The sequence below is a fragment of the Entelurus aequoreus genome, linkage group LG28 (genome assembly GCF_033978785.1).
Source record: "Entelurus aequoreus isolate RoL-2023_Sb linkage group LG28, RoL_Eaeq_v1.1, whole genome shotgun sequence".
Lineage (NCBI taxonomy): Eukaryota > Metazoa > Chordata > Actinopteri > Syngnathiformes > Syngnathidae > Entelurus > Entelurus aequoreus.
Window position 1 is genome coordinate 14,804,133 of NC_084758.1, and position 14,158 is coordinate 14,818,290.

The 14,158-nt window shown below is 43.8% G+C and overlaps 1 protein-coding gene across 4 annotated transcripts in view; it reads right to left on the minus strand.

Moving 5' to 3' along the window:
* Positions 1-14,158, minus strand: part of LOC133644913 (zinc finger protein 638-like) — a 58,609-nt gene that overhangs the window by 1,190 nt on the left and 43,261 nt on the right. For all 4 annotated transcript variants that reach the window (XM_062039665.1, XM_062039666.1, XM_062039667.1 and 1 more), the window contains 4 exons: positions 13,642-13,760; positions 11,115-13,572; positions 11,002-11,053; positions 10,692-10,813 (listed from right to left, as the gene is read on the minus strand). In XM_062039665.1, the coding sequence (XP_061895649.1) occupies positions 10,692-10,813; positions 11,002-11,053; positions 11,115-13,572; positions 13,642-13,760 (2,751 nt within the window). The remainder of the gene's footprint in view (positions 1-10,691; positions 10,814-11,001; positions 11,054-11,114; positions 13,573-13,641; positions 13,761-14,158) is intronic.

Genomic DNA, 14,158 nt, shown 5'->3' on the forward strand with positions numbered 1-14,158 from the left:
TAGTTTTATGAAGTCATGTAATAATGGAGAGTAAACAGGGTGTACTTATAGCGCTTTTCTACCTTCAACATACTCAAAGCTTTGACTCTATTCCCACATTCATTCACACACTGATGGTGCTCAAGGACACAATGGACGTGACTAGGATGACTCGAACCAGGAACCCTCAAGTTGCTGGCCGCGCTGCCAACCGAGCCACGCCGTCCCCAAAGAGAGCCGCTTTGTCAAACATCTGCAGCCTCTCAATTTTTTCATAGATAAATGTCCATTGTTAGAATATTTTAATGTCCTTGGCTGGCGGTATTGACTCATTATGCTCTATACTCCGACTACTTTGCCAAGTTTACTACACGCTCTGTCATTTGGATTTTCTTTCTTTACAATGCACCCGGAAAGCATTCTGCTCTCATTTTCAGTAATCAAGACATTTAAAAAGAAACATTTTAACAGGAGATTTACCTGCGACTTCTACTTTTGTTTTTCAACATAAAATGATACAATACTAACATCAAAAATAAAGTGTATCAGGTTGAATGAACAGTAGTTACCTGAGAAATTATTTGCAAGAAAATATGTTCAAGTTAAATGAGCAGTGGTTTGATCTGCTACTACTCTTGTTTTAAGAAACTACTACGATAGAGAACATTTCAGCCAAAACACGACAATATAGAGACAACGGAAGTGACAGCGGACAAGTTTCGGAGACGGACCAAGTGGCTGATGCGGAAAGTTAAAAACGGGTGTAATTAACGAAGTTGTAAGTAAAGTTTGACCACTTTTTCAGTCATAAATAATGGTGTTTTTTTTTTTTACTTTCTCAATAATACTAATACACTATGGGCCTGATGTACTAAAGGTTTGTGTGTGCTAAAACACGTGCAAAGCTGATCTGCTAAACGTAGATTGAGTCTGTTAAAGGGGGAACTGCACATTTGTTTACATTTTGCATATTTTTCTAAATCCTTAAGAGAGACAAAAAGACAAAAGGTTGTGTTTATTTTGCATTCTAACATGTAAAAATGGTCTCGTCCCAGGTGGCTAGATGCAGCTAATTGGAGCAATCAATTCTTCCTCTAACTCACTTTAAAAATGCATCCGAAAAGCGCTAACAATCTTGCGTAACCTGTATAATAACCAAACTGTTGTGACATTGTTATTGGAAAAGCGAACACTGAGAAACTTTTTTCTAGCGTAGTAACAAATCGGCGTGCTACGGTATTAGCCGTGAGCTAGCTATGGCGAGAGATAAGCTAGCTTTTTCGTCACACAACACAAGGAATCAGATCACAAAATGATCAAAATATGGTAAATATTGTACATATTACATATTGTTATAAAGGTGTATGTTACTACATTATATATATATACTTGCAGTGTGTATATATATATATATATATACAGTGGGGGCAAAAAGGTATTTAGTCAGCCACCCATTGATTGTCAATGGGTGGCTGACTAAATACTTTTTGCCCCACTGTATATATATATATATATATATATATATATATATATATATATATATATATATATATATATATATATATATATATATATATATATACATATATATATATATATATATACACATACATATATATATATATATACACACACACACACATATATACATATATATACACACATATATATATACACACACACACACACACACACACACACATATATATATATACATACACACATATATATATATATACACACATACACATATACATACATACACACACACCCATCCATCCATCCATCTTCTTCTGCTTATCCGAGGTCGGGTCGCGGGGGCAGCAGCTTAAGCAGGGAAGCCCAGACTTCCCTCGCCCCAGCCACTTCGTCCAGCTCCTCCCGGGGGATCTCGAGGCGTTCCCAGGCCAGCCGGGAGACATAGTCTTCCCAACGTGTCCTGGGTCTTCCCCGTGGCCTCCTACCGGTCGGACGTGCCCTAAACACCTCCCTAGGGAGGCGTTCGGGTGGCATCCTGACCAGATGCCCGAACCACCTCATCTGGCTCCTCTCGATGTGGAGGAGCAGCGGCTTTACTTTGAGCTCCCCCCGGATGGCAGAGCTTCTCACCCTATCTCTAAGGGAGAGCCCCGCCACCCGGCGGAGGAAACTCATTTCGGCCGCTTGTACCCGTGATCTTGTCCTTTCGGTCATAACCCAAAGCTCATGACCATAGGTGAGGATGGGAACGTAGATCGACCGGTAAATTGAGAGCTTTGCCTTTCGGCTCAGCTCCTTCTTCACCACAACGGATCGATACAGCGTCCGCATTACTGAAGACGCCGCACCGATCCGCCTGTCGATCTCACGATCCACTCTTCCCTCACTCGTGAACAAGACTCCGAGGTACTTGAACTCCTCCACTTGGGGAAGGGTCTCCTCCGCAACCCGGAGATGGCACTCCACCCTTTTCCGGGCGAGAACCATGGATTCGGACTTGGAGGTGCTGATTCTCATCCCAGTCGCTTCACACTCAGCTGCGAACCGATCCAGCGAGAGCTGAAGATCCTGGCCAGATGAAGCCATCAGGACCACATCATCTGCAAAAACCAGAGACCTAATCCTGCAGGCACCAAACCAGATCCCCTCAACGCCTTGACTGCGCCTAGAAATTATGTCCATAAAAGTTATGAACAGAATCGGTGACAAAGGGCAGCCTTGGCGGAGTCCAACCCTCACTGGAAACGTGTCTGACTTACTGCCGGCAATGCGGACCAAACTCTGGCACTGATCATACAGGGAGCGGACCGCCACAATCAGACAGTCCGATACCCCATACTCTCTGAGCACTCCCCACAGGACTTCCCGAGGGACACGGTCGAATGCCTTCTCCAAGTCCACAAAACACATGAAGACTGGTTGGGCAAACTCCCATGCACCCTCAAGGACCCTGCCGAGAGTATAGAGCTGGTCCACAGTTCCACGACCAGGACGAAAACCACACTGTCCCTCCTGAATCCGAGGTTCGACTATCCGGCGTAGCCTCCTCTCCAGCACACCTGAATAGACCTTACCGGGAAGGCTGAGGAGTGTGATCCCACGATAGTTAGAACACACCCTCCGGTTCCCCTTCTTAAAGAGAGGAACCACCACCCCGGTCTGCCAATCCAGAGGTACCGCCCCCGATGTCCACGCGATGCTGCAGAGTCTTGTCAACCAAGACAGCCCCACAGCATCCAGAGCCTTAAGGAACTCCGGGCGGATCTCCTCCACCCCCGGGGCCTTGCCACCGAGGAGCTTTTTAAGTACCTCAGCAACCTCAGCCCCAGAAATAGGAGAGCCCACCACAGATTCCCCAGGCACTGCTTCCTCATAGGAAGACGTGTTGGTGGGATTGAGGAGGTCTTCGAAGTATTCCCTCCACCGATCCACAACATCCGCAGTCGAGGTCAGCAGAACACCATCCTCACCGTACACGGTGTTGATATTGCACTGCTTCCCCTTCCTGAGGCGGCGGATGGTGGTCCAGAATCGCTTCGAAGCCGTCCGGAAGTCGTTTTCCATGGCTTCCCCGAACTCCTCCCATGTCCGAGTTTTTGCCTCCGCGACCGCCGAAGCCGCACACCGCTTGGCCTGTCGGTACCTGTCCGCTGCCTCAGGAGTCCTATGAGCCAAAAGAACCCGATAGGACTCCTTCAGCTTGACGGCATCCCTCACCGCCGGTGTCCACCAACGGGTTCTAGGATTACCGCCACGACAGGCACCAACTACCTTGCGGCCACAGCTCCAATCAGCCGCCTCGACAATAGAGGTGCGGAACATGGTCCATTCGGACTCAATGTCCAGCACCTCCCTCGTGACATGTTCAAAGTTCTTCCGGAGGTGGGAATTGAAACTCTCTCTGACAGGAGACTCTGCCAGACGTTCCCAGCAAACCCTCACAATGCGTTTGGGCCTGCCAGGTCTGTCCGGCATCCTCCCCCACCATCGCAGCCAACTCACCACCAGGTGGTGATCGGTAGAAAGCTCCGCCCCTCTCTTCACCAGAGTGTCCAAAACATGAGGCCGCAAATCCGACGACACAACTACAAAGTCGATCATGGAACTGCGGCCTAGGGTGTCCTGGTGCCAAGTGCACATATGGACACCCTTATGTTTGAACATGGTGTTCGTTATGGACAATCTGTGACGGGCACAAAAGTCCAATAACAAAACACCGCTCGGGTTCAGATCCGGGCAGCCATTCTTCCCAATCACGCCTCTCCAGGTTTCACTGTCGCTGCCAACATGAGCGTTGAAGTCTCCCAGTAGAACGAGGGAATCACCCGGGGGAGCACTCTCAAGTACTCCCTCGAGTGAATCCAAAAAGGGTGGGTACTCTGGGCTGCGGTTTGGCGCGTAAGCGCAAACCACAGTCAAGACCCGTTCCCCCTACCCTCTCGCCCACCGGGTTGAACTCCAACATGCAGGCTCTGAGCCGGGGGGCAACAAGAATTGCCACCCCAGCCCGTCGCCTCTCACTGCCGGCAACGCCAGAGTAGAAGAGAGTCCAGCCCCTCTCGAGAGAACTGGTTCCAGAGCCCTTGCTGTGCGTCGAAGTGAGTCCGACTATGTCTAGTCGGAACTTCTCCACCTCGCGCACTAGCTCAGGCTCCTTCCCCCCCAGCGAGGTGACGTTCCACGTCCCAAGAGCTAGCTTCTGTAGCCGAGGATCGGACCGCCAAGTGCCCTGCCTTCGGCTGCCGCCCAGCTCACATCGCACCCGACCTCTATGACCCCTGCTATGGGTGGTGAGCCCATTGGAGGGGGAACCCACGTTGCCTCTTCGGGCTGTGCCCGGCCGGGCCCCATGGGGACAGGCCCGGCCACCAGGCGCTCGCCATCGTGCCCCACCTCCGGGCCTGGCTCCAGAGGGGGGCCCCGGTGACCCGCGTCCGGGCGGGGGAAATGTGGGTCCATAGTTTTTATTTCTCATTGAGGTCTTCGCACACACACGCACACACACACACACACATATATATATATATATATATATATATATATATATATATATATATATATATATATATATATATATATATATATATATATATATATATATATATATATATATATATATATATAAATGTGATGCTCCAGAAACTCAATCTAAAGGAAGGTCAGTTTTGTAGCTTCTGTAACGAGCTAAACTGTTTTCAGATGTGTGAACATGTTTGCACAAGGGTTTTCTAATCATCAATTAGCCTTCTGAGCCAATGAGCAAACACATTGTACCATTAGAACACTGGAGTGATAGTTGCTGGAAATGGGCCTCTATACACATATGTAGATATTGCACCAAAAAACAGACATTTGCAACTAGAATAGTCATTTACCACATTAGCAATGTATAGAGTGTACTTCTTCAAAGTTAAGACTAGTTTAAAGTTATCTTCATTGAAAAGTACAGTGCTTTTCCTTCAAAAATAAGGACATTTCAATGTGACCCCAAACTTTTGCACGGTAGTGTATATATATATATATATATATATATATATGTATACATATATATATATATATATATGTATACATATAAATATACATATATATATATATATATATATATATATATATATATATATATATATATATATATATATATATATATATATATATATATATATATACATACACACACACACACACACACACACAGGTAAAAGCCAGTAAATTAGAATATTTTGAAAAACTTGATTTATTTCAGTAATTGCATTCAAAAGGTGTAACTTGTACATTATATGTATTCATTGCACACAGACTGATGCATTCAAATGTTTATTTCATTTAATTTTGATGATTTGAAGTGGCAACAAAGGAAAATCCAAAATTCCGTGTGTCACAAAATTAGAATATTACTTAAGGCTAATACAAAAAAGGGATTTTTAGAAATGTTGGCCAACTGAAAAGTATGAAAATGAAAAATATGAGCATGTACAATACTCAATACTTGGTTGGAGCTCCTTTTGCCTCAATTACTGCGTTAATGCGGCGTGGCATGGAGTCGATGAGTTTCTGGCACTGCTCAGGTGTTATGAGAGCCCAGGTTGCTCTGATAGTGGCCTTCAACTCTTCTGCGTTTTTGGGTCTGGCATTCTGCATCTTCCTTTTCACAATACCCCACAGATTTTCTATGGGGCTAACGTCAGGGGAGTTGGCGGGCCAATTTAAAACAGAAATACCATGGTCCGTAAACCAGGCACGGGTAGATTTTGCGCTGTGTGTTCCTGTTGGAACTTGAAATCTCCATCTCCATAGAGCAGGTCAGCAGCAGGAAGCATGAAGTGCTCTAAAACTTGCTGGTAGACGGCTGCGTTGACCCTGGATCTCAGGAAACAGAGTGGACCGACACCAGCAGATGACATGGCACCCCAAACCATCACTGATGGTGGAAACTTTACACTAGACTTCAGGCAACGTGGATCCTGTGCCTCTCCTGTCTTCCTCCAGACTCTGGGACCTCGATTTCCAAAGGAAATGCAAAATTTGCTTTCGTCAGAAAACATGACTTTGGACCACTCAGCAGCAGTCCAGCTCTTTTTTCCTTAGCCCAGGTGAGACGCTTTTCGCGCTGTTTCTTGGTCAACAGTGGCTTGACACGAGGTATGCGGCAGTTGAAACCCATGTCTTTCAAGCGTCTCTTGGTGGTGGATCTTGAAGCACTGACTCCAGCATCTGTCCACTCCTTCTGAATCTTCCCCACATTTTTGAATGTTTTTTTTTTCACAATCTTGACCAGGGCGCGGTGATCCCTATCGCTTGTACACTTTTTCTGACCACAGTTTTTCCTTCCCTTTGCCTCTCCATTAATGTGTTTGGACACAGAGCTCTGAGAACAGCCAGCCTATTCAGCAATAACCTTTTGTGTCTTTCCCTCCTTGTGCAATGTGTCGATGGTTGCCTTTTGGACAGCTGTCAAATCTGAAGCCTTCCCCATGTTTGTGTAGGCTTCAGAACTGGACTGAGAAACCATTTAAAGCCCTTTGCAGGTGTTTTGAGTTAATCAGCTGATTAGTTTGTGGCACCAGGTGTCTTCAAAATGTAACCCTTACACAATATTCTAATTTTGTGACACACGGAATTTTGGATTTTCATTTGTTGCCACTTCAAATCATCAAAATTAAATGAAATAAACATTTGAATGCATCAGTCTGTGTGCAATGAATAAATATAATGTACAAGTTACACCTTTTGAATGCAATTACTGAAATAAATAAAGTTTTTCAAAATATTCAAATTTACTGGCTTTTACCTGTAGTGAAGTGAAGTGAATTACATTTATATAGCGCTTTTTCTCAAGTGACTCAAAGCGCTTTACATAGTGAAACCCAATATCTAAGTTACATTCAAACCAGTGTGGGTGGCACTGGGAGCAGGTGGGTAAAGTGTCTTGCCCAAGGACACAACGGCAGTGACTAGGATGGCGGAAGCGGGGATCGAACCGGCAACCCTCAAGTTGCTGGCACGGCCGCTCTACCAACCGAGCTATACCGCCCTGTATATATATATATATATATATATATATATATATATATATTTGTATATATAGATATATATATATATGTGTATATATATATATCTGTGTGTGTATATATGTGTATACATATATATATATATGTATATATATATGTGTGTTTATATATATGTATATATATATGTGTATAAAATACATTTTTCATTATGCATTTTCTTGCGTTTGAGTCGTTCCAGATGCACGAATGGTGGTGATGCGATCCACAGCCTTGTGCACGGAATGAAGTGTCAGTGTTTCTGTTGTCTAGACTGCGATTCAGAAAAGGTGTGCTGCCGGTTCAACACATCGCACAGGTAGGAGCACGATAACGTCAACGTGCAGAAAATGAGTGTCTCAGTGGTAAAAGCACCGTATGAATACAAAATCCTCATTTACCGTCTACACCACTTTTCAATTGCACAAGCGGTCTTGGTAGATCACACGCAACACGCCCACTCATAGTACACAGTATTTTCTTTTTGCACACGCTGTCCAGCGTGTAGTATTTAGGTCTTAGTAAATCAGGCGCTATGTTCATTACACTGTTTTCAACCTTCCGACCGTCTGCTAAATTTAGTCCACTGTCACTTTCATTGTGTCAGCCGCGTCCTTTGTGGCTTGCAGTTGTGTTGCGGCTTGTGTAGTGAAGTGAATTATATTTATATAGCGCTTTTCTCTAGTGACTCAAAGCGCTTTTACATAGTGAAACCCAATATCTAAGTTACGTTTAAACCAGTGTGGGTGGGCACTGGGAGCAGGTGGGTAAAGTGTCTTGCCCAAGGACACAACGGCAGTGACTAGGATGGCGGAAGCGGGGATCGAACCTGGAACCCTCAAGTTGCTGGCACGGCCACTCTACCAACCGAGCTATACCGCCCCATGTATTGTCCTTTGTATTAGTTGTTTAACCGGACACATATATTTGTTTGATCTGTTACTTTTTCTTTATTATACCTGATATTTGTAATGCTATAGTTGATACTTGTAATATTATACCTGATACTTGTAATGTTATGCCTGATACTTGCGTTGTTATACCTGATACTTGTGGTGTTGTACTCGATACCTGTGGTGTTATAGCCGATGCCTGTGGTGTTATAGCCGATGCCTGTGGTGTTATAGCCGATGCCTGTGGTGTTATAGCCGATGCTTGTGGTGTTATAACTGATACTTGTGGTGTTATAACGGATACTTGTGGTGTTATAACGGATACTTGTGGTGTTATAACGGATACTTGTGGTGTTATAACGGATACTTGTGGTGTTATAACGGATACTTGTGGTGTTATAACGGATACTTGTGGTGTTATAACAGATACTTGTGGTGTTATAACAGATACTTGTGGTGTTATAACAGATACTTGTGGTGTTATAACAGATACTTGTGGTGTTATAACTGTTACTTGTAGTGTTATAACTGATACTTGTGGTGTTATAACTGATACTTGTAGTGTTGTACCCGATACTTGTAGTGTTATACCCGATACTTGTAGTGTTATAATTGATACTGGTAGTGTTATAATTGATACTTGTAGTGTTATAATTGATACTTGTAGTGTTATAATTGATACTTGTAGTGTTATAATTGATACTTGTGGTGTTATAACTGATACTTGTGGTGTTATAACTGATACTTGTGGTGTTATAACTGATACCTGCAGTGTTATACCCGATACTTGCGGTGTTATACCCGATACTTGCGGTGTTATACCCGATACTTGCGGTGTTATACCCGATACTTGCGGTGTTATAACCGATACTTGTGGTGTTATAACCGATACTTGTGGTGTTATAACCGATACTTGTGGTGTTATAACTTATACTTGTGGTGTTATAACTGATACTTGTGGTGTTATACCCCATACTTGTGGTGTTATACCCGATACTTGTGGTGTTATACCCGATACTTGTGGTGTTATACCCGATACCTGTGGTGTTATACCCGATACTTGTGTTATACCCGATACTTGTGTTATACCCGATACTTGTGTTATACCCGATACTTGTGTTATACCCGATACTTGTGGTGTTATAACTGATACTTGTAGTGTTATAACTGATAATTATAATGTTATAACTGATAATTATAGTGTTATACCCGATACTTGTGGTGTTATACCCGATACTTGTGGTGTTATACCCGATACTTCTGGTGTTATACCCGATACTTGTGGTGTTATAATTGATACTTGTGGTGTTATAACCGATACTTGTGGTGTTATACCCGATACCTGTGGTGTTATACCCTATACCTGTGGTGTTATACCCGATACCTGCGGTGTTATACCCGATACCTGCGGTGTTATACCCGATACTTGCGGTGTTATACCCGATACTTGCGGTGTTATACCCGATACTTGCGGTGTTATACCCGATACTTGCGGTGTTATAACCGATACTTGCGGTGTTATAACCGATACTTGTGGTGTTATAACCGATACTTGTGGTGTTATACCACATACTTGTGGTGTTATACCTGATAATTGTTGTTATACCTGACATTTGTGGTGTTATACCTGATACTTGTAATGTTATAACTTATACATGTGGTGTTATACCTGATACTTGTAGTGTTATACCTGATACTTGTAGTGTTATAACTGATACTTGTGGTGTTAACTGATACTTGTGGTGTTATAACTGATACTTGTAGTGTTATAACTGATAATTGTGGTGTTACAACTGATACTTGTGGTGTTATAACTGATACTTGTGGTGTTATAACTGATACTTGTGGTGTTATAACTGATACTTGTGGTGTTATAACTGATACTTGTAGTGTTATAACTGATACTTGTAGTGTTATAGCTGATGCTTGTAGTGTTATAATTGCTACTTGTAGTGTTATAACTGATACGTGTGGGTTATACCCGATACTTGTGGTGTTATACCCGATACTTGTGGTGTTATACCCCATACTTGTGGTGTTATACCCCATACTTGTGGTGTTATACCCGATACTTGTGGTGTTATACCCGATACTTGTGGTGTTATACCCGATACCTGTGGTGTTATACCCGATACTTGTGTTATACCCGATACTTGTGTTATACCCGATACTTGTGGTGTTATACCTGATACTTGTTGTGTTATACCTGACATTTGTGGTGTTATACCTGATACTTGTAATGTTATAACTGATACCTATGATATTTGTTTGATCTGGCATTTGTTGTATCTTTTACCTGATACTTGTCGTGGTGCTGGCGGCTGCTGCAGTGTTGCACTTTGGCCTCATCTTCCTCGGCGTAGATGAGCTGACACAAGTTGCAGAAGTAGCCGACAACCGGACGCACAAACTCAGTTCCTGCGAACGACGAACGGTGATCAGCACGGTCGACAATAACAGTGCGAAGGACATGTTTTCAATAGTTTATACACAACGGCACAACAAGCTTAAACGTTTTATACACGATGGCACAACAAGCTTGAACGTTCGAGAAAGCATGCAGCTCTTCAATACATGTTGAGGAAAGATGAACTTTGACCTCTTACCAACAGGCAGGAGAGGTGCAGTGGGGGCACCTGAGGGTCCATCAGCAGTTTTCTGCAAACACAACATGGTCATTGCAGCTCATCGATGGCACAGAGGAACAAGAACAACACACCTGATCTGACTGTGCTTCGGAAGGGTTCTGAACACATGTTTTTGGACTCTCGCCCAATGTTCGACTCCTCTGCTCTCCCTTTCGGATCTTTCCAGGCACAGAGTCGTCCTCAAGAGGTGCGTTTCTCTTCTCACACGGGCCACCTACTAGACTTTGGTTGTGCTTCCAGGAGTCCGTACCTTCAGGATGTTCAATGTCTTTTGAGGAAACACTGTCTCTCTTCCTCTTCTGAGACTTCTCGCCCTCTGACTCAGTCACCATACTCTTCGTGGACTCTGATACTATGTCCTGAGTCTTCTCGCCCTCTGAACTATCCTCCTTCCGACCAGAAGAAAGCTTCTTCTGGCTCTTCCCAGACTCTAACTCTTTATCCAAAGTCTTCCTGTTGTCTGATACTTTGTCCTGAGTCTTCTCACCCTCTAAACTATCCTCCTTCTGACCAGAAGACTTCTTTTTCTGGCTCTTCCCAGACTCTAACTCGTTATCCAAAGTCTTCCTGTCGTCTGATACTTTGTCCTGAGTCTTCTCCCCCTCTAAACTATCCACCTTCTGACCAGAAGACTGCTTCTTGTGGCTCTTCTCAGACTCTAAGTCTTTATCCAAAGTCTTCTTGGACTCTGGTACTTCGTCCTGAATCTTCTCGCCCTCTGAACTATCCTGCTTTCTACCAGAAGACTGCTTCTTCTGGCTCTTCCCAGACTCCAAGTCTTTATCCAAAGTCTTCTTGGACTCTGGTACTTTGTCCTGAATCTTCTCGCCCTCTGTACTATCCTCCTTCCGACCAGAAGACTGCTTCTTCTGGCTATTCCCAGACTCTAAGTCTTTATCCAAAGTCTTCTTGGACTCTGGTACTTCGTCCTGAATCTTCTCGCCCTCCGTACTATCAGCCTTCCGACCAGAAGACTGCTTTTTCTGGCTCTTCCCAGACTCTAACTCTTTATCCAAAGTCTTCCTGGACTCTGATACTTTGTCCTGAGTCTTCTCACCCTCTGAACTATCCTCCTTCGGATCAGAAGACAGTTTCTTCTGGCTCTTCCCAGACTCTAACTCATTATCCATAGTCTTCCTGAACTCTGATACTTTGTTCTGAATCTTTTCGCCCTCTGAACTATCCTCCTTCCGACCAGAAGGGTGCTTCTTCTGGCTCTTCCCAGAATCTAAGTCTTTATCCAAAGTCTTCTTGGACTCTGATACTTTGTCCTGAGTCTTCTCATCCTCTGAACTATCCTCTTTCCTACCAGAAGACTGCTTTTTCTGGCTCTTCCCAGGCTCTATGTCTTTATCCAAAGTCTTTTTGGACTCTGATACTTTGTCCTGAGTCTTGTCACCCTCTGAACTATCCTCCTTCCTACCAGAAGACAGCTTCTTCTGGCTCTTCCCAGAATCTAAGTCTTTATCCAAAGTCTTCTTGGACTCTGATACTTTGTCCTGAGTCTTCTCACCCTCTGAACTATCCTCTTTCCTACCAGAAGACTGCTTTTTCTGGCTCTTCCCAGGCTCTATGTCTTTATCCAAAGTCTTTTTGGACTCTGATACTTTGTCCTGAGTCTTGTCCAACTCTGAACTATCCTCCTTCCTACCAGAAGACAGCTTCTTCTGGCTCTTCCCAGACTCTAAGTCTTTATCCAAAATCTTCTTGGACTCTGATACGTTGTCCTGAGTCTTCTCACTCTCTGAACTATCCTCCTTCCTACCAGAAGACTGCTTCTTCTGGCTCTTCCCAGGCTCTAAGTCTTTATCCAAAGTATTTTTGGACTCTGATACTTTGTCCTGAGTCTTGTCACCCTCTGAACTATCCTCCTTCCTACCAGAAGACAGCTTCTTCTGGCTCTTCCCAGAATCTAAGTCTTTATCCAAAGTCTTCTTGGACTCTGATACTTTGTCCTGAGTCTTCTCACCCTCTGAACAATCCTCTTTCCTACCAGAAGACTGCTTTTTCTGGCTCTTCCCAGGCTCTATGTCTTTATCCAAAGTCTTTTTGGACTCTGATACTTTGTCCTGAGTCTTGTCCCCCTCTGAACTATCCTCCTTCCTACCAGAAGACAGCTTCTTCTGGCTCTTCCCAGACTCTAAGTCTTTATCCAAAATCTTCTTGGACTCTGATACGTTGTCCTGAGTCTTCTCACTCTCTGAACTATCCTCCTTCCTACCAGAAGACTGCTTCTTCTGGCGCTTCCCAGACTTTGACTCACTTGCCAAAGTTTTTCTGGATTTTGACTCAATCTCCTGACTCTTGGCAGACTTCGATTCAATCTCTGAAGTCTTTTTAGATGCTGATTGTTTCTCTTGTGCCTTTTTGTTAGAATCTTCCCTTTCTGGAGTCTTTTGAGAGCTCTTCTTTTTCTCCTGAGACGATGTGGGCGACTCCTTTCTTCCGCGTTTCGACTCATCTTTGTCTCTGTGTTGGTTGCGTGGCCTGCTACTGCCAATCAAGGGCTGGAGCTCGTCAATCTCTGTCCTACGCAAACAGAGAAAGTTAGTGTGGCATCTTTGCGGAAGAGACTCGTGTGCCACTTGTGGTCCTGACCCGCAGTCCAGGCGTGGATATTTTTTGGAGACAAATACATGACATTGCCTCTTGAAGAAAACCTTTAGTTTACGGACGGCTCTCAAAGCCTCTGTGTGGCTCGACATCTCCATGAAGGCCTGAAAGACAAACGTCGTCACATGCTTTTTGGAACAAGCAACGTGTGACAATGACGATGTTTGCTAAGGATGGGTACCAAAACTCGGTTCCATAATGAATGGTATCAACCAGGTCGATAAAAAAATAACCATCTACTAACTATTCAATTCGGTTCATTTCTTGGTGTGAAAATTCGATTTCAATGGATTCTCATAAAGTATAGTACTTAATTTGTTTTCATGTAAAGAAAACCCTGATTTTATTTTGCCATGTCAGTGTGTCACTATCAATTACATGTAGGGAATACCCACAGTAGCGTCTTGTCAGTAGCAATCCAACGGAAAAACTGCCACTCTTTTCAAACTTTATTGCCGACCTCACAAACACACAAAACTTTTTCATTATGCTCCAATCACGG